Below are 20,124 nucleotides of genomic sequence, written 5' to 3'. Positions count from 1 at the left end.
GATTCTTGTAAGAACGTTCTGAGAGATGAACATACAACTATTTGACACCTCGTTACAGCTGTAAGGACTTCCATTCATTTTCCATTGTTACTAATGACGCCAGCAAGTACAGCCTCGTCATTTACGCTGATACCCCTTGCTAGCTGCTGTATCTTCACTATCTGCTGTTTGTTAACGAGGCATAAATCAGCATCTTCGCCATTCTTTGATCTAACTGCACTGATATTCGATATAGAATTGGTGATATTGTTCTGGCTGATAAAATATGTATTTCAGACAAAGCGTAAACTGTCAAAATATGAATGAACATGAAGAAAAAATATAATATCAGTGAAATTAAGTGATATGTCGTTTTTCTTTATTGTTTCAGCTGACTCTTCTTAGTCCTCGACCTGTCCAGTGCCTAAAATTCTGCCCGCACAACGCAGACATACTTGTAGGCGGACTTACCAATGGACAGATAGTTATATGGGACCTTACGGAGAATCTAAGACGGATAGAAGGAGAACTTGATACATCAGAGTGGCGCGCAGTGGAAAGAACGTCTTTAGTAAGCACTTCAAAGTGTTTCTTACATACACCTTTAAACTAGTTCGTAGCACTGGTGAAATGCTTACGTTTTAAACAGTCAGATGCTAGATTCGTAGCGGCTACCCCGCGCGGTCTAAACGCGTCATGTCACGGTTCGTGCGGCTCCCCCCCGTCGGAGGTTCGAGTCCTCCCTCGGGCATGGGTGTGTGTGTCGTCCTTAGCGTAAGTTAGTATAAGTTAGATTAAATAGTGTGTAAGCTTAGGGACCGATGACCTCAGCAGTTTGGTCCCATAAGACCTTACCACAAATTTCCAATTTTCCTAGATTCGTAGATACTGTTTCTGTGACTTTATATCCTCCAGATTTCTTATCTGCCGCAGATACATTATTTTGCTACTTCAACGCATAAGAAGTGAGACTGCTCGCGTGTTCTTACACTCCATGTACACCCTGTGTACAAGACCTGGCAGGAATCTTACAAGATGGATGGTGTAAATCGGAACCTTGCCAGGTATATTGAAGCAGTAGTGGTCGCTTTCAACATAGTACCCATTCAGAGTCCACACACATCTACATTTCTTCCCCACCACCGCTAAAATATTTCTGAATGTTGTCTTTCATGAGTCCCCTCAGTAGTTTGAACGGCTTCCCTTCCTGCAGAGCACAAGAACACATTTGTAGTAAAGTGCTCAAGCACTATTGCAAATCAGACATGTTTCCATGAAGTGTCACAGTGTGAGGATGTAGTTGGAGGCCGAAAAACGGTCACGTAGCAGTACAACCCGATAAACAGCTGTACGAACCGTCTCGCTCCGTTTGTGTCGAGGCTCTACTGACGTCGAGAATCTTCTTTGAGAATCGCTAACAAATGTAGCACGACACGACTACCAAAGAACTGTCGTCTGTGATGTAAAGAAAAGAGCAATGACATGGCTCCATTTTTAAAAACGTATTTCTGCGAAAGTCACGTGTGTTAATTAAATGAGGCGACGCAAATGCTGTTATGTAAATTAACTGTTGCTGATGTTTCTAGGCACACCGATTTATATCAGTTTTAAAAGCATAGGGGGGTCATAAGGGCGCCCATACTCGGGGCTTTGGAGTACGTTTCCAGTTGCTGCGTCATTTCAATTGCACATTGTGATGCAGCTATTATTCGCATCTCACAAGGGAACCTCCCCATCGCACCCCCATCAGATTTAGTTATAAGTTGGCACAGTGGATAGGTCTTGAAAAACTGAACACAGATCAATTGAGAAAACAGGAAGAAGTTGTGTGGAACTGTGAAAAAATAAGCAAAATATACAAACTGAGAAGTTCATGGAAGATACGCAACTTCAAGGAGGCTGGAACTGTAGGAGCGTCGTAGTCTCGTGGTAAGGTGAGTAGCTGCGGAATAAAAGAACCTTGGTTCAAATCTTCCATCAAGTGAAAAGTTTAATTTTTTATTTTCAGTATATGTGACAAACTCTTATGTTTCCATCACTTTTTTTGGGAGTGATTATCACATTCACAAGAAAACGTAAATCGGGCAAGGTAGAAGAATCTTTTTACCCATTCGCAAAGTGTACAAGTTAGGTTGGTCGACAACATATTCCTGTCATGTGACGCACATGCCGTCACCAGTGTCGTATAGAATACATCAGATGTGTTTTCCTGTGGAGGAATCGGTTAACCTATGACCTTGCGATCAAATGTTTTCGGTTCCCATTGGAGAGGCACGTCCTTTCGTCTACTAATCGCACGGTTTTGCGATGCAATCGCAAAACACAGACACTAAACTTATTACAGTGAACAGAGACGTCAATGAACGAACGGACAGATAATAACTATGCAAAAATAAAGAAAGTAAAATTTTCAGTCTAGGGAAGACTTGAACCAAGGACCTCTCCTATCGCAGTTTCTCTCGCTACCACGGGACCACGGCGCTCCTGGGCTGCCAGTCTCCTTGATGTTGCCTATATGGCCCATGGACTACTCGGTTTGTATATTTTGCTTATTTTTTCACAGTTCCACACAACTTCTTCCTGTTTTCTCAATTGATCTGTGTTCAGTTTGTCAAGGCCTATCCACTGTGCCAACTTATAACTAAATCTGAGGGGGGTGCAATGGGGAGGTTCCCTTGTCAGCAAAACCGTCTCTGCTGGAGACCCGGAATACGTACTCTCTTCTGACAATGCGCACTTTCGTTGAGCAGTAGCCTTGGTGCGGGACGTCATGTGTAACTTACTTTCTGAAGTTCCTAAGCATATACTGGCATAACTCATTTATTTACTTATGAGCATGATTTTTCTAGTTCCTTTGTTTCACCCGTTACTCTACCATGTTAATGAAATTAATTATCAATACTGTTCGCTGAAATATTTGTCCATTTCTTACACGCACGATGCATAAATAACAATGAGTGCTATACAATCATCTCAGCATGATGACTGGTTTTATCTACTAGATTAGCTGTTCAACCTGGGTTTCTGTGTTATTTTCTTAAGTAATACTTTCAACCTTGTTAAGGAATATTTATTTATTTTACAGAAAGGACTAAGCAGCTGGAAGAAGAAAGCAAAAGAAGGAATAAGTATGTACCCTACAGCAGTTTCTTCCCCTACCGTGTCCCACAAGGACTGCGTCACTGATCTACAATGGATAGCGCCTACATTACAGGTACAGTTCGACAGTATCCGTAGAACGGTAGCTGCGTCTTTTCTGTTTTTGTTTCCGATGCCACTGGCGAAATTTTCCTCATTATGTAGGACAATGTTTGATCTATGGAACTTAGTTGGTGGACGCAATATTTCGTCATATAAGTATCTCTTAAATACCTTGAGAAGAGTACTCGGTAGACTTAAATGCTACTGAAAATATTTGGAATTCCCTTAGAGGACACCTCCCACAATCGTCCTCGGTTGTTTGTATACAGTCCCGCTGCATCCATGTTGTTCAGGTGCGAAGCAGTGTTGCACTGTGACAACTCTCTCTCTCTCTCTCTCTCTCTCTCACACACACACACACACATACACATACACATACACACACACACACACACACACACACACACACACACACACACACAGACTGGGGCAACAGCTATGATTCCTTCGCTTGTTTCTCACGTATTGCATCGGTGCGAAAATTGATTTCTCATATACCGGGACTAAGGAATAGAGTTAGAAATTACTGGACTCCAATACATCACACTTGTCACGTAACTAAACCCACATACTGTGGTATAAGCCTTCGATAGCTGTGCAGTTTCTATGGTTCAAATGGTTCAAATGGCTCTGAGCACTATGGGACTTAACATCTGTGGTCATCAGTCCCCTAGAACTTAGAACTACTTAAACCTAACTAACCTAAGGACATCACACACATCCATGCCCGAGGCAGGATTCGAACCTGCGACCGTAGTAGTCGCGCGGTTCCGGACTGAGCGCCTGAAGCAGTTTCTATGAATCACCGCCTTAAACTGCTATTGTAGGGTCTATACATAAAATAGTTTGCCAGAAGCTTCTGTTCTGAAGTTCAAAATTTGAAGTTAACCAATCTTTAATCAAGTCTTTCAGATCCTACCGGTGTTAACCAGGTCTCTTACACTTACAAACAGGAGGTTAGTACGGTAATATGCGGAACGTAATACGAGTAGCTCATATCTCTTCAGAAAGTGAAAACGCACACAGTTTAGATGAAGTGATCATAAGTTGCTCCAAATGCAGTTAAGTAAAAAAGGTCACATAGCGGTTACTATAGTCACAAATATTATTCAACTGAACGGAAACACCTTTTAATGTCTACTGCTCATAACTGTATAACATGTTCTCCCAGCCTGAATTAAGCGAACGGAGAGAGAACACAAACGGTTCTCGAGGCTGGGCTAAAATACAGACTAGCTAGACTGAAGCTGTATTAAAAGATGATTAAGAGCAGGTTGAGCGCAGACTTTAAATGGAGCGAAAGTTGGTCTCATAAAGATTCGTTCCATGATATTAATGAAATCTGTTAAATTATAATAGTTTATAAATTCTATAGGTTAGAAAGGTTTTCTTTTATTGGCTATTGAGTCAGTCATTATATTTTTATGTATATCATTTATCATGAGCAGCATGTATTAAAATATGCGTATAAATTTATGCATACGCAGTGGGAATCTCATATTTATGACATGCGATCTATCTTGTATGTTAAAATCTAGTTACTGAAAGATTGTAGAATCGTAATTTTTATATAACGAGTTGGTCAGTTTTGAGACGGGTAATGTCACAACGACTAAATTTTGTAGGTGATTCAAAGAATCTGTTATATAACACACAGCTCAAGTATATGAGCCGGCCGCTGTGGTCAAGCGGTGCTAGGAGCTTCAGTCCAGAACCACGCTGCTGCTACGGTCGCAGGTTCGAATCCTGCCTCGGGCATGGATGTGTGTGATCTCCTTAGGTTAGTTAGGTTTAAGTAGTTGTAAGTCTAGGGGACTGATGACCTTAGAAGTTAAGTCCCATAGTGCTTAGACCCATTTGAACCATTTTGAAATATATTATAATTCTGTAATGGATAAAAGCTCTGTACTACAGACTCCAGAGCGAATGGGGTGTTGATAGTGTGAAAAGACCAAGCTGGCGTTAGAGCGGGATACAGAACAGTTAAGCAGAGACAGTTCATTCACAAAACACATTTAGCACACGCTATGAGCCCTGTGCTATCAGGGACCCTCCAGCCACACTGACCTGACATTTCGAGGAAAATTAACAGTTAGCATTTTTCACTGAATATAATAACTGCTTAGGATTAAGTCCGTATGATTACGCAGCACCTTGAAAACACTGGAAATGCTATATCATTGACATAAAATTATAGTCATTTTCGTACGTTAGATACATTCCATGTAATTATACTTTATCGAACCAAATGTGTCGTGCTACAAATTAGAACAAGAGTTCTACTTACATGTTCGCTTCCTCTCTGACGAGCTAAGCATTATTACGAACTTGCATCACAGTTTTATCGATTGAAATTATTTGCTTTACATTGTTATCAAAGTTCTCCTAAAAGTTGTTTGTTGAAATACTATCGCACCAAATGATGTACACTGCTAAGCGAATCAGTCGGACGACCAGAATACTCTTAAAGCCTTACAACTACCCGTTTGAATTAATTTTAGGGATAATCTAGATTTTTTGAGATCCTGTTTTACATATTCACCATGTTTCAACGCATTTCTGTAAAGTTTTCGTGCGTGTTTTAATGCTTAACCCATTCAGTTACTCCAGAGTGCTCATTTGCTCCCACCAAACGTCTCAACGGTAGATTTTCAGCTTCCACCGCTAAGTACAATGTAGATCATTCTTTCCAAATCGGTGTGTTGTGACGTTTTACTACGTGGTGTAGTCCTTTGGACTATGTCGGGAAATTTTGCTCTATCCAAACGTAGAAACTTCATTAATTTATAATACGACGCATTTTACTTTTTTACATTCGAATAAAGCCACTATGGACTAAGAGTTAGAATCAATATTATTTTCCGTTTCTAGCTTTTGTTCGCCGGCCAGCCTTGCTGTCCTGCCAGTATCTCTTGCGCTCATCACTCAGTGTCTTCTTCCGGTCTTCAGACAGAGTCCCCTTCTACTTTTGAATTCTTCTCCCAGCTTAAAAAAAAAGGCTCTGAGCACTATGGGACTTAAAATCTGAGGTCATCAGTCCCCTAGAAATTAGAACTACTTAAACCTAAGTAACCTAAGGACATCACACACATCCATGCCCGAGGCAGGATTCGAAGCTACGACCGTAGCGGTCGCGCGGTTCCAGACTGTAGCGCCTAGAACCGCTCGGCCACTCCGGCCGGCCCAGCTTAAAACCCAGCAGTTTTTTTTACCATTAGTCTAAATTCATTCCTATCCACGATTTTGTTCCTGGAACACCAATCTCTAAGATATTTGTCACACTATTGGAAAACTCCCAATCTTTTTTCCTTTTCTCATATGAAATTCCAGGTTTTCTTCGTTAAACGTTCATCGGACATTCTGAAGAGGTGTGCGTAGAACAACAACCCATTCTTTTTAATCGATGATGTTACTGGCTCTATCTTTCTGTATAGATCCTCATCTGATCTAAAAAATATGATCAATTTGTTGCCTAAAATCTTCCTTAATATCTTGCGTTCTCTTTTGACTAATATATCGACTAGTCCCCATCTATTCATAGTCAAAGTCACCGAAGCATATAATCATTATAGTTTGACAAACGTATCATAGCGCCTTAATTGGTTCAAATGGCTCTGAGCACTATGGGACTCAACTGCTGAGGTCATTAGTCCCCTAGAACTTAGAACTAGTTAAACCTAACTAACCTAAGGACATCACAAACATCCATGCCCGAGGCAGGATTCGAACCTGCGACCGTAGCGGTCTTGCGGTTCCAGACTGCAGCGCCTTTAACCGCACGGCCACTTCGGCCGGCCGCGCCTTAATTGGCTCCTTATTATTATAGAAGTTTTTCGTCAGATGATATGTTCGGTTCACTTTCGGAATTCTAAGAACGATCGCGTCCTATTCTAAGCCATTCTGTTGGATTATCTGTCCTGGTTATCTGATTTTGTTTACACGATTGTTTTAAAATCATCTGTTCTCGTCCATCGCCCAAGTTGGTTGTGTATTTTGTCTTTTCAAAGAAAGCCTGTAATCCTCCTTTCGCAGCTGTCTCCGTCAATTGACAAAGCTTTATGATCGCTGGGTTAGTATTACTGGAAAACATGGCTGGGTTATCCGCAAAATCCAAACAATCAACGCACACCCCTTTCAGTTTGGGCCCTTGTGTGAACCGTTCTTCAATTTCCTCTTCTTCTCACAGTGTCTTCCTCCACTCCTGAATGATCTATTCCATAACAATTAAAAGGAAGTGGAGACAGTCCATCACCTTTTCTGATGCCAGTTTTCTTTTCAAAGGGGTCCGATATCTCACCAATAGTGAATTTCTAAACACGAAACTTTGCCAACATGTAACATCAGTGGTTTTTTACTTTATATACGTGAGAATAAATAGTAGTAGTTTAAACCGCAATTTCCTTACATTCTGTTGGTGGTGACATGTTTCGCTCATCATAACCATCATCTAACCACAGTTAATTTAGCCATACCTCATAAAGGTCCGCTGCACAGATCAGCTGTGTACTGCCAAAAGGTATCCGTCACCAACTGCAGTCAAGCACGCAGCAAACCAGCGCCTAGATGAGTGCGGCTAAATCCACACTGGGACCGACTAGCAGACACGACTCTGAATGACCTGGGGTCGATACGAGATAGTGCTCGCCACCAGTCTTCAGACTGTGCATAGCCGCCACATCAGTGTGTTAGCAGTTTTCTTGTTTTAAGGGAAATAAAACGCGAGGTCACAGTTCACTATTCAGTTATCTAAGCAGTCGTCCTTCTTTGATTTATGAATTTAGTTAATAAAAGTCGTCAACTCTAACGTATAAAGTTAGTGTCTTGGCTAATGATTATTATGTTTGTCAACTAATGGTTTAATAATCGTAGTGCATACCATCTATGAATTGTCAAATCGTCCGGCCCCGGTAGCTGAGTGGTCAACGCGACGGAATGTCATACCTAATGACCCAGGTTCGATTCCCAGCTGGGTCGGAGATTTTCTCCTCTCAGGGACTGGATGTTGTGTCGTCCTGATAATTATCATTTCATCCCCATCGACATGCAAATCGCCGAAGTTGCGTTACCTCGAAAGACCTGCACCAGGCGAACGGTCTACCCGACGGGAGGCCCTACCCAAACGTCATTTCCATTGTCAAATCCACACCAATTATAAAAATGGATGTACATATACACTGAAGCGCCAAAGAAACTGGTATAGGCAGGCGTATTCAAATACAGAGATATGTAAACAGGCAGAATACGACGCTGCGGTCGACAACGCTTATATAAGACATCAAGTGTCTGGCGCAGTTGTTAGATCAGTTACTGCTGCTACAATGGTAGGATATCAAGATTTAAGAGAGTTTGAACGTGGTGTTATAGTCGGCGCACGAGCGATGGGACACGCATCTCCGAGGTAGCGATGAAGTGGGGATTTTCTGTACGACCATTTCACGATTGTACCGTGAATATCAGGAATCCGGTAAAACATCAAATCTCCGACATGATCGCGGTCGGAAAAAGATCCTGCAAGAACGGGAACAACGATAGATGAAGAGAATCGTTCAACGTGACAGAAGTGCAACCCATCCGCATATTGCTGCAGGTTTCAATGCTGGGGCATCAACAAGTGTCAGCGTGCAAACCATTCAACGAAACATCATCGATATGGGCTTTCGGAGCTGAAGACCCACTCGCGTGTCCTTGATGACTGCACGACACGAAGCTTTACGCCTCGCCTGGGCCCTTCAACACCGACATTGAACTGTTGATGACTGGAAGCATGTTGCCTAGTCGGACTTGTCTCGTTTCAAATTTTATCGAGCGGATGAACGTCTAAAGGTATGGAGACAACCTCATGAGTCCATGGACCCTGCATGTCAGCAGGGGACTGTTCAAGTTGGTGGAAACTCTGTAATGGTGTGGGGCGTGTGCCGTTGGTGTGATACGTGTAGATACGACTCTGACAGGTGACACGTACGTAAGCATCCTGTCTGATCACCTGCATCCATTCATGTCCATTGTGCATTCTGACGGAATTGAGCAATTTCAGTGGGACAATGCGACAACCCACACGTCCCGAATTGCTACAGAGGAACACTCTTTTGAGTTTAAACATATCTGCTGCCCACCAAACTCCCCAGACATGAACATTATTGAGCATATCTGGGATGCCTTGCAACGTGCTGTTCAGAAGAGATCTCCACCCGCTCGTACTCTTATGGATTTATGGACAGCCCTGCAGGATTAATGGTGTCTATTCCCTCCTCCACAACTTCACACATTAGTCGAGTCTATGTCCTGCGGCACTTCTGCGTGCTTGCGGGGGCCCTACACGATATTAGGCAGGTGTGCCAATTTTTTTTAGCTCTTCCGTGTATATATACGTATGTATACATGTTCCACAACATCTCCTAAACAACTGGAACGATTTCAGCCAAACTTGGTACACAATTACTGTATTGACAGAATCACTATGGGGGTAAGATCCACCCGCCTATCAAAGGAGAGGGGGTGGGGGTGAAAAAGCAGTGTAGCCCAAGACGTGCGTATTCCCATAGTTTAGTCAACCAGTATTTGAGAACGAGAGCACATAGTTTCAAACCTTTGCGAAACTTTTTCACGCTGACGACCCCACAAAATGGCCGCACGGGGTAGCCGTGCGGTCCACGTGACTCCCCCCCGTCGGAGGTTCGAGTCCTCCCTCGGGCATTGGTGTGTGTGTTGTCCTTGGCGTAAGTTAGATTAAGTAGTGCGTAAGCTTAGGGACCGATGACCTCAGCAGTTTGGTCCCATAAGAACTAACCACAAATTTTCAAATTTCCCCGCAGAATAATGATAGGAAAAAGGTTTGTCGCTCACTAAATTTTCGCTGTTCATGCAGTAAAACTGCCGCATGTAGCATAAGGTTCTAATTTATTATTTCTTTACTATTTACTGTATTCGTGACACATTTTGCAGACAGTATTCGCATATACTGCTGAATGTACCAGAAAAATTACAGCATTGTACACCTTATAGTTCAGGGGATATGACGTCATAAACACTGAGATGTGTGGAAAATTATCGCATTATGCAAGACGTTTAAATTTATTTCTCCATTGCTACCTATTCTATTCGCAACATTTTTCGCAGACAGTATCTACATTTTCCGCTGAATTTACCTACGAAAGTATATCATTGTACCTCACATAGTTCTGGAGATATGACATCAGATACTGAGACACATAACAGAGAGAGAGGTAGGAGGGGGAGATGGACAGAGACTGGGGGGTGGAAGAGGTGGACGAGACTGTTGGTGGTGGAGATGCATAGAGAGGTGAAGGAGGTCATCGAGAGAGGGGGGAGAAGGAGATGATGTTCTAATAGATGAATGAAATAAATACATACTAGGGCAATGCCGGGTACTCAGCTACTTAGTAAAATAAAATGGAATTGTAATAACACCTTAAAAAAAGAGTGCATGCTGCTGAATAGAGACCCCCCACAGATCAACAGTCCTACGAATCTCGCTCGACCTTATTCTGGCCCAACATGAACAACTTGCAAGTCGTGTAACAGAGCAATGAATAATATATATTAAAAAAACTTTTGACTCGGTTGGAAGACAATCTGTATTGACAGCCTTTGACGAACAGGTCATTGACTCGGCCTATGTTATGTTGCGACCCGAGTGCTGGGGTCGCATTGTTGAAGGAGGTCGACCGGCCGCTGTGACCGAGTGGTTCTAGGCGCTTCAGTCGGGAACCGCGCTGCTGCTACGGTCGCAGATTCGAATCCTGCCTTGGGCATGGATGTATGTGATGTCCTTAAGTTAGTTAGGTTTAAGTAGCTCTAAGTTCAGGGGACTGATGACCTCAGATGTTAAGTCCCATAGTTCTTGGGGCCTTTTTTTTTTTTTTTTTTTTTTTTTTTTTTTTTTTTTTTTTTTGTTAGGGTGGTCGAGTGCAGAATACAGGTGAGCGGTCCAGTCTACGTCCGGAGGCGTCAGTGACGCATTGGTCTCTGTAATAACGTTTATTTGTCGTGCAAATTCTGCAGAGTCATGGGTGTCTTCAGAGCCGCGAAGAAGTGCTGATGCCGCGTCAGCAAGGCGTGAAGTTGCCCTCCCAAGTGAGTGCCATGGCCGCGTCCTGTGCTGGCGACGGCGGCAGGGCGAGGTAGCCACTGGCCTGGACGCTCTGCGATGACCCAGTGAAGCTACCACCTCAGCACTCTTGAGGACAGCCCGTTGTATGCTCAGGTGGAGACTGCCTACTTTCGTCCTGGTTATCAGTTGTCGGCTGTGTGAAGACCATGCCCTCATCATCCAGCAAGAATCGACCATGATGGCTGTAGGTGTTTACCAGGGAGCTGCACGGATGTGTCACACCTTGTCGGTGTGAAGATGACAGCTTGCAGATTGCCCGTGATAGCCGATAGTGTAGGACTGGCCTCACACCAGTTCTCTCGTCCGCAATGACCCAGTAGGTAGCAACGGTAGACCATGGCTGTGGTATGTGTCAGGCTTGCTACATCTCGGTGTTGAAGTCAGCTTGCCGTGGTTTCACTGAAAGGCAATAGACTGTCATTTTATTTGTTTCAAGCGACATGGACAGAATGGCAGCTTAACAGAAAGTGTTATTGAGCTCCGGAAATCTCGCTATTTAAAGAGTCGAGTAGCCGAACTCAGTCCTTTCTGTCTACGTTTGATTTTGTAGTTGCCTTTGGGCGCTATAGTTAGATGGCATTACCTCACATTTCCTGGTTATGTAGCACAGCAATGCTTAAACTTCTGTCTGCCTTGCCCTGAGGTTTGTTGCCTCAAAAATGGTTCAAATGGCTCTGAGCACTATGGGACTTAACATCTGTGGTCATCAGTCCCCTAGAACTTAGAACTACTTAAACCTAACTAACCTAAGGACATCACATACATCCATGCCCGAGGCAGGATTCGAACCTGCGACCGTAGCAGTCGCGCGGCTCCGGACTGAGCGCCCAGAACCGCTAGACCACCGCGGCCGGCGTTTGTTGCCTCCTTGACATACTGATTGTCACATCAGCCCAGTGCTCCTCTGTTCTAAGCTAGCCTCGTATAACTTTTAAAAAATTGAAACATGTACAATAAAATTAGTCTGCTTCACAACAGTTAGTATACTTTAGAAAATATATACCAACGATTGTCCAACGGCTAGACCTCACCACGATTCTGGTAAATTCAGCGTTGAAGGAAAAGTCTAGGATTCTCCAAAATGCCAAAACTGTTATCAGCTGTCCTAGAAGAGATTTTAAGATTCTAATACTGAGAAAACGACGAAACGATGCATGTTAATGGAATATAGTTCAATCAATTTCGTCCCGCCTATGGTATTGTACTGTATGCCTCTAGTGCAGATAAACTTCAACATCAGTGGGAAGAATTTAATAGAATGTGTCTAATAATGTATTTTAATACAACAGTATGCCATCTTAGGCAATTTATAACACTTAAAACACTTGATAATGGCACTTTGAACCGAATTCATGATTGTGTAAGTATAAATGTAACACTGTAAATATACAACAGTCTAATGGCGGTACTGACTTTACAGAAAAAAAAATTAATAGATCAAGTATGAAAGTAGGCTTGAAAATCATTAAAATAAGACTAAAGCAATATATGGTTAACAAATCAGAAAGAAAATGGTACATTTAGTAGTCCAAGCTAAGTGTAAAAATGTAGCTCGTCAACTAACCCTAGTAGCAGTCAACTTATGGACGAAAAATAACATTTTTGGCTTAGACGTTTTTGACTCTTTTGAGTTTCAAATTCGGACCAGATGAATCTAGTTTCAACTATGAGACCATTCACACGACTTGATACGTCATGTGCATAATTTACGCAATTGTTTGAAGCTACATTAGGTTGTGCAACAGGATTCCAGGCCCACATATCCTTAAAGTAACTAGCAGTGCCTAGGTTTTGTAGAGCTCGCCCAGTGCCTTTTGCTATGCACGAACAAGTTAAAACAGACATAGATAGGTTGCAAAGTATGGGGGTTATATCTCCAGTTTCGTCCATCCAGATGGCTGTGCCCATAGTTGTAGTTGAGAAATCAAAAGGATCACTAAGAATTTATGGTGATTTTACGTCTACTATTAATACTCAAGAAAATGTCGATCTGTATCCAATTCCTAGAACGGAGAAACTGTTGTTAAAGATGCCTGGGGGCAATTATTTTTCAAAGCGAGATCTCGCTGACACCTTCTTTTAATTGCGTAAAAAATGTGTTAAATTTGTTGCTCGGTGGCATACCGGAAGGAACTGTTCGCAGACATTAGCATTTGCCACTGATGTGTCAGACTGTGGCACTGGTGCTGTACTGTTCCACAAATAGGCTGACAGCATGGAATTTGCATCTAAAACATTAAATGCGGCACAGAGGAAACATTCGCAAATTAAGAAAGAGGAGTGACTTTCGTAAAGGATGTCAGGAAATTTCATGTGCATTTCCATGGTACTAAGTTCCACCTGATTACCGATCACAAGCGCCTAATTTCACCATTCAGTCTCCATTCTAAACTTCCCTATAAGACAACGCAGCGGCTGCAACGGTGGGCATTTTCCTTAGTTATTATTCCTACGAGTTCAATTATCAGCCCACCACGTAGGGCTCTAACTCCGATGCACTTGCGCAGTTGCCATGCAGCCCAGATGCAGAGTTCGGCGGGCATAAAGTACTCTGTTTTGCCTTAGATGTGTGAAATCTTATGGGACTTAACTGCTAAGGTCATCAGTCCCTAAGCTTACACATTACTTAACCTAAATTATCCTAAGGACAAACACACACATCCATTCCCGGGGGAGGATTCCAACCTCCGCCTGGATCAGCCGCACTGTCCATGACTGCAGCGCCTGAGACCGCTCGGCTAATCCCGCACGGCGCCTTAGATGCAAATCAGCGATACATCCTTGACGAATTCCCGATTGTGGCGCGTGAAGTAGCGCCAGAAACAGGCCGTGATCCGCTACTCCAAAGGGTGTTGTCTGCAGTATGTCAGAGATGGCTGGAGCATCTGCCTAAGGCACCAATCCCGAATGGCGCACCTATTTTTCCTTATGCTACAGGATTAAAGTCACTGGGGGCGGTCATTTTGTTAGCTATAGACGATTTCAAGGACCGGTTGGTAGCTCCTCCCATGCTCCACTCTTCCATACTGAAGCTCCTCCACAATGCACGTTGCGACATGTGCAGAAAGAAGTCAAAAGTGCTGCGTCATGTCTGTTGGCCTGGTGTTGAAGCCGCCATAGAACACACCGTCCGGAATTCCCAGGCTTGCGCCCGCAGTCAGTCAGACCCAGCACAGTGTCTGAACAGTTGCTCACGCCCTGACCATCCATGGTAAGGAGTGCATGTTGATTTTGGCGAACCATTCTGAGAAGCAGTTTGGTTCGTAGTTGTCAATGCTGGCTACCACTATCACAGCAGGTACTATCTGTACTCTGCCCATCGTATTAGCTATAGAGGGAGCACTTTTCACTTTGGTTTCCTACAATGGCCTTCAGTTCACAACACCTGAGTTTCAGAATTTATGTAAACTCATTGACGTTGAGAATCTGACCGCCGCTGCTTTCCATACCATGTCCAGTTCAGAAGCTGAGTGGATGGCCAGGACATTGAAAACTCAGATGCGTAAGATAATGACGACAACTGGCTCTTGGGAAGCACTCACCAGCTTCCTCGCCACCTACCAGTAGACCCCCCTAAATGGACACAGCGTGACCGAAATTATACAGAGGCAGACCCCACATCCTCTTCGACCTCCTGTGCCCGACTCAGCAGGCCTACCGCCCACCCACACACCCACATTACCACGTGAGCTCCCATGGCTGGAACTTTCAGCCAGAACTCCAGGTGGACCAAAGGCGTCATCGTCAGCAATACGGGAGGTAACTGTTTAAGGTTTCGGCTGGCCAGGAGCAACGGGTTTAGTATTGGTATCAGTACCGTCCACAATTCCCATTTTCCCACAGCCGCCGACTGGGCATGACCTCTGCAACCATGCCAGGGACAAGTCTGCCCACCGGCCTAGGTGCTACCGCTATAAGCTATGCTAGGCACTGACGTGGGTCGACAGTGACGAGCGCTGGGAGGCAACAGAGGTGGAACGAATTCCTCCCGATAAACCACTTCCAGCTCCCGCTACTACCACCAGCAACTTCCTCATGACACCATCGATAGATGTTGAGCATTTTCTGACTGAAGTGCCCACGAAGGCCAAACTGTTGGTCCCATCTCCGTCACAGCCAGTGCCCACTTCTTCAGAGGCAGGTCTCTCGCCCAGCCGATTACATCAAACAACTACCAGGAGAGCCTTTGGCGGGTATTCTGGCACCTCCCTCTCCCCTTCTTCGGTGTAGTCGGCACAGGCTGGACCATTTCTGGGCATTCAATCAGATTGGGATGGGGGGGGGGGCGGGGAAGAGGGTTTAAAATCCGACGGTGATTCAGATTCCCCAACCAGTCCAAGTACAGTATCGATAAGGAGAACACGTCAGAAACACTTCGGCCAGGTATTCTGGTCACAAATTTCTTCTGTGCGAAGTGCCATTGGTACCACCAGCACATCACCTGGGGCCGGCCCCTGACGAGAGTGACGGCCATTGTGACCGAGCGGTTCTAGGCACTTCAGTCCGGAACCGCGCTGCTGCTACGGTCGCAGGGTCGAATCCTGCCTCGGGCATGGATGTGTGTGATGTCCGTAGGTTAGTTAGGTTTACGTAGTTCTAAGTCTAGGGGACTGATGACCTCAGATGTCAAATCCAATAGTGCTTAGAGCCATTTTTGAACCTGACAAGAGTATTCCGGAAAATATCGCGGCCTGGCCCTTGCTAGTCTTTGAAGCTTTAGTTATGTGTCACTGAATCGTAAAGTTCTGATATTGTTTTATTACGTTTGTGATTCGGATTGCTCCATGGACTGTTGTTTTGGTTTGCCATTTACTTCATGAACTCCACTGTCATCGACTTCCGGAACCACCCGTTCGTTCCACTGGCCTCTACGTTACCGCCTGTGCGAGTCATCATAAACTTTGTTCTACCTACACAGAGCAGCACAGAAGAGTACAAAGTGACAATAAAGTTATATGGCTGGTAAAAATGTTTTTAGTCTTTACGGCAATTGAAGATATTAAGGGGGTATGTAACGGAAAACATAAACATTTCTTTGAAAAATCATTACAGTCATATTTATTCATGTACAAATTAAAATTTTGCATGTGTAAAGCAAAAGAGCTGGGTTTTAACGGTTAATATAATAAAATATGCAGGATTAATATTTCGCCAGAAATCTGAATTTTTTATTTTTTATTGTCTTTTTTGTAAAAAGCCGTAACTCAAATTCTAATCATACAATTGATCTGAAAATTTTATTGTAGTGTCCTGAGAAGGCTATAAGAACACTGTACTACAAATTGTATCGTTGACAGAGTTTTTAATTTTGCACATCCAATATTAACTTTTTTTCTATATACAATCATCTGAAAATCAGAATGTAATTGCAGGATCTCGTATTCTTTAGTTCCAGGGAGACAGCAACATGTTGCGAACAGTTCTTGAAAATTTCATAGCACTAGCGCATAAACTTTTTGAGAAAAGACTTCTAATAACGTAAATAATATAAAACAGAGAAAATGAGGTTCAAAGATTTTCTTCTCATACTTCTACATGTTATAAGCTTACCTCAATTTTAAAATCCTCCATACCGATACTCCTCATCCTCCAGGTTTCTCTTCTCCCCTCTCCTCTTCGAATCTGCCTGGCCTGTATTTGCGGGTAAGACTCTGATCTGTTAGCTTTTTTGACCATGCTCTCTTCGACGGTGTAAAATGCTTTTGTTGTAAACACACCAGGATCTATACCAACTCTCTTCAGCACTTCAATTCTACCATTATTTCCGTTATTGTAACATAAAACTGCATCATAGACACCTATTTTGAGTATTTCAAGTCCAAAGAATGTCCTTTTTGAGCATCTAATCCGAATTAAATTATTGAGGTTTTCATTTGCATTTTGTACCTTTCCGTGAAGACACTTCCTCAATAAATCAGGGTTTGCAAGAAACTTGAATGTGGGCTTAATTGCATTCATAAAAGGTACTGGAAATGAGTGTTTATGTGAATACGTCTCATCTCTGTTGTTGAACGTATACCAATCGTCTTTCGGACACAGATTGTGCATTGGTGCTTGGTCAGTGGATAGTTTGTGGAAAAAAATTGCCCACACAGCACGCCTCATTGCTTCTCAATTATGTGTGTTTTTCCTGATAGCTCTCCCATAAAATAACCGAAGAGAATCAATTTCTTCTAGAGTAAGCCTGCCTTTTCCTCCTAGTGGTTTTCAATACTCAAGTACTTCACATTTATTCTCTCTCAGCAAGCGACGAAGCCTACCACTAAGTCTCTTTTGGATGTGGCTAACACATTCCAACTTTTCTGTTGTTGTATTGTACGGATTTTTATCTGTTACGAAGAGGAGTCCCCGCCACCAAGGTATTTAGTATATCTAACACCAAAATGGTCCTTAGATCTGGAGAATAGCCTCACAACTGCAGCAGCCTCCATGCCCCCACTTGAGCCAGTATAATTTTTAGAGCATGCTACTGCATGCTTTTTCTTGCCGCAGTTTCTCACTGTCTTCATTGTTGGGCATTCTCCTTGTTGCACACTGGTAGCAGCATTTAGATAGAATTTCTACATCTGCCGGCCGAAGTGGCCGTGCGGTTAAAGGCGCTGCAGTCTGGAACCGCAAGACCGCTACGGTCGCAGGTTCGAATCCTGCCTCGGGCATGGATGTTTGTGATGTCCTTAGGTTAGTTAGGTTTAACTAGTTCTAAGTTCTAGGGGACTAATGACCTCAGAAGTTGAGTCCCATAGTGCTCAGAGCCATTTGAACCAATTTCTACATCTATAACTTTACCTGAATCAATACCAATAACAGATGCAACTCCATACGGAGATGTGTGACCTCTTTTCATCCAGCTCCCATCTACAGTCAAACACATGTCAGTAGAAGATTCACTGTATTTCGTTTTGGTTTATTTCCACCAATTCCTCCACTGCTTTCTTCATAGAAACTTTGGCAGTATCACATACAGCGTCAGATATTTCTTTATTTATTTGTTTAAAACTTGCACAAGGTGGAGGCATGGTCAGAAAACACACACAAGAAACTACCTCCTTCCCTGTCGTGTCCAAGGCATCTCAGAGCATATGCTAACCTAAAATTGCTTTCATAGGGACCAGTGTCAGTTTTTTTTGGAGGAGGAAAATGAAAATTCATAGCCACAAGAATTACAAATTAATTTAAAATCAGAAGCTATTCCCACTCTTCTTTCTTCAACAACAACATCCATTCCGTATTTTTACCGCTAACACATGAACATGAAAACTTTATAGCCTGGCAGAGAAGCTCTAAATCAATAAGTCTGAATCCAGTGGCATTTATATCAGCATCACTCACGCACCTGTACAATTCTCCTGTCCCAAGTTTCGATGCTGAAGCTGAGAGCTTATGTTCTTCATTTCGAGCTGCTTCCACCTTTTTGTTGGTAAACCAATTTCCACGAAACCTCCGTTTCCTAAACCCATTATGCATAAAGCTTCCACGTAAAGGTCTGCGAATTCAACCTTCCACCTACGAATATGTGTTAATATCGTCAAAACGTAAATAAACCACATGCAAGAAATTTTTCAGGCATAGATATTGCAGCCTTCACATTAATAAAAGTTCCGCTGAAAGAAGCAGTTTCCCAAATGTCGTCGACGCGGTGGTCTAGCGGTTCTAGGCGCTCAGTCCGGAACCGCGCGACTGCTACCGTCGCAGGTTCGAATCCTGCCTCGGGAATGGATGTGTGTGATGTCCTTAGGTTAGTTAGGTTTAAGCAGTTCTAAGTTCTAGGGGGACCGATGACCACAGAGAGCCCAAATGTCGAAAAAAGTGGGAGTAGCCGCCAATGCAGAGTTAACCTGTTTAACAATTCAAAGGCATTTCTAAAGCTGCTATCACGATAAAATGCACACACAACATAGGTTAAACTGTGTAGATCAAGAAAATAATATTTTTGAAAAAAATTTTTTTTTTTTGGGCCATAATCCATTACATCCTTCCTTAAGGGGCTCCGGAACGCCCTATACTTGCAATGTTAAAATAACGCTTATAAATTACATCTTTCCTCACAAAGTATTTCTGGTAGGAAGTTGAACTTTTTACAGATTATTTATTGGAATATGGGCTACAACTTAACACAGGGATTTTACAAAATTTTAGTTCAGTTATTAAAGATGATTTTTTTTCAATTGTAATGAAAATTCACAACATTTTTTTGCAATTTTTTATTTATATATTCAAAAATATATAATTTTTTGGAAAAAGGCTGTGTTAAATTATGCAGAAGGTACTGTGTAACATTTACTGAAAGTTTGAAACAAATATGTTTGGAAGATCCTTAGAAAACATGTAATTAGTATGAGAAAATAAAAGTTTTGGGAATCGTGCGACAAAGATTGGATTAACTTTTTAGTGCATTCCAGGTCCATAGGATGGATTATCTTCATCCTCTGCAAACTCCTCCTCCAGCTTCCTCTTGTTCCTCCTCCTGGTTACTCTTGCTTGTATTTCTAGACTCTTCACAGCCCTGTCTGCAGCCCGAAGGCGTTCCTTGTCTAAAGCAAGCATCGCTCGTTGTTGTGTTCGTAGATTTTGCTACCATTTTCTTCAGTTGCAGTTACTGCAACACTGTTCCAAAAGGTGGTCATGTATGAACACTTATCACATTTCAGTTGTATTTCACTAGCAAGTCCTACGTGCTTTATTATGGAGAGTTCCAGACCAACTTCACTACAATGAATACATCTTACACAGTTTGAAAAAATTCCTTTGAGAACCGACATATCAAATATTTCATTCACATCCGATTCGCCCATAAAACATTCATAGTTTTCACT

General features: G+C 42.8%; 1 protein-coding gene across 1 annotated transcript in view; it reads left to right on the top strand.

Moving 5' to 3' along the window:
• The window catches only part of LOC126470714 (dynein axonemal intermediate chain 3-like), a 277,772-nt gene that overhangs the window by 99,516 nt on the left and 158,132 nt on the right, over positions 1-20,124 (top strand). Inside the window, exons 4-5 of the mRNA XM_050098716.1 lie at positions 371-550; positions 3,065-3,193. Of these exons, the coding sequence (XP_049954673.1) occupies positions 371-550; positions 3,065-3,193 (309 nt within the window). The remainder of the gene's footprint in view (positions 1-370; positions 551-3,064; positions 3,194-20,124) is intronic.

Source organism: Schistocerca serialis, chromosome 3 (genome assembly GCF_023864345.2).
Source record: "Schistocerca serialis cubense isolate TAMUIC-IGC-003099 chromosome 3, iqSchSeri2.2, whole genome shotgun sequence".
Classification (NCBI taxonomy): domain Eukaryota; kingdom Metazoa; phylum Arthropoda; class Insecta; order Orthoptera; family Acrididae; genus Schistocerca; species Schistocerca serialis.
Note: the sequence above shows the minus strand (reverse complement) of the source record. Positions and strands in the feature narration are given on the sequence as shown.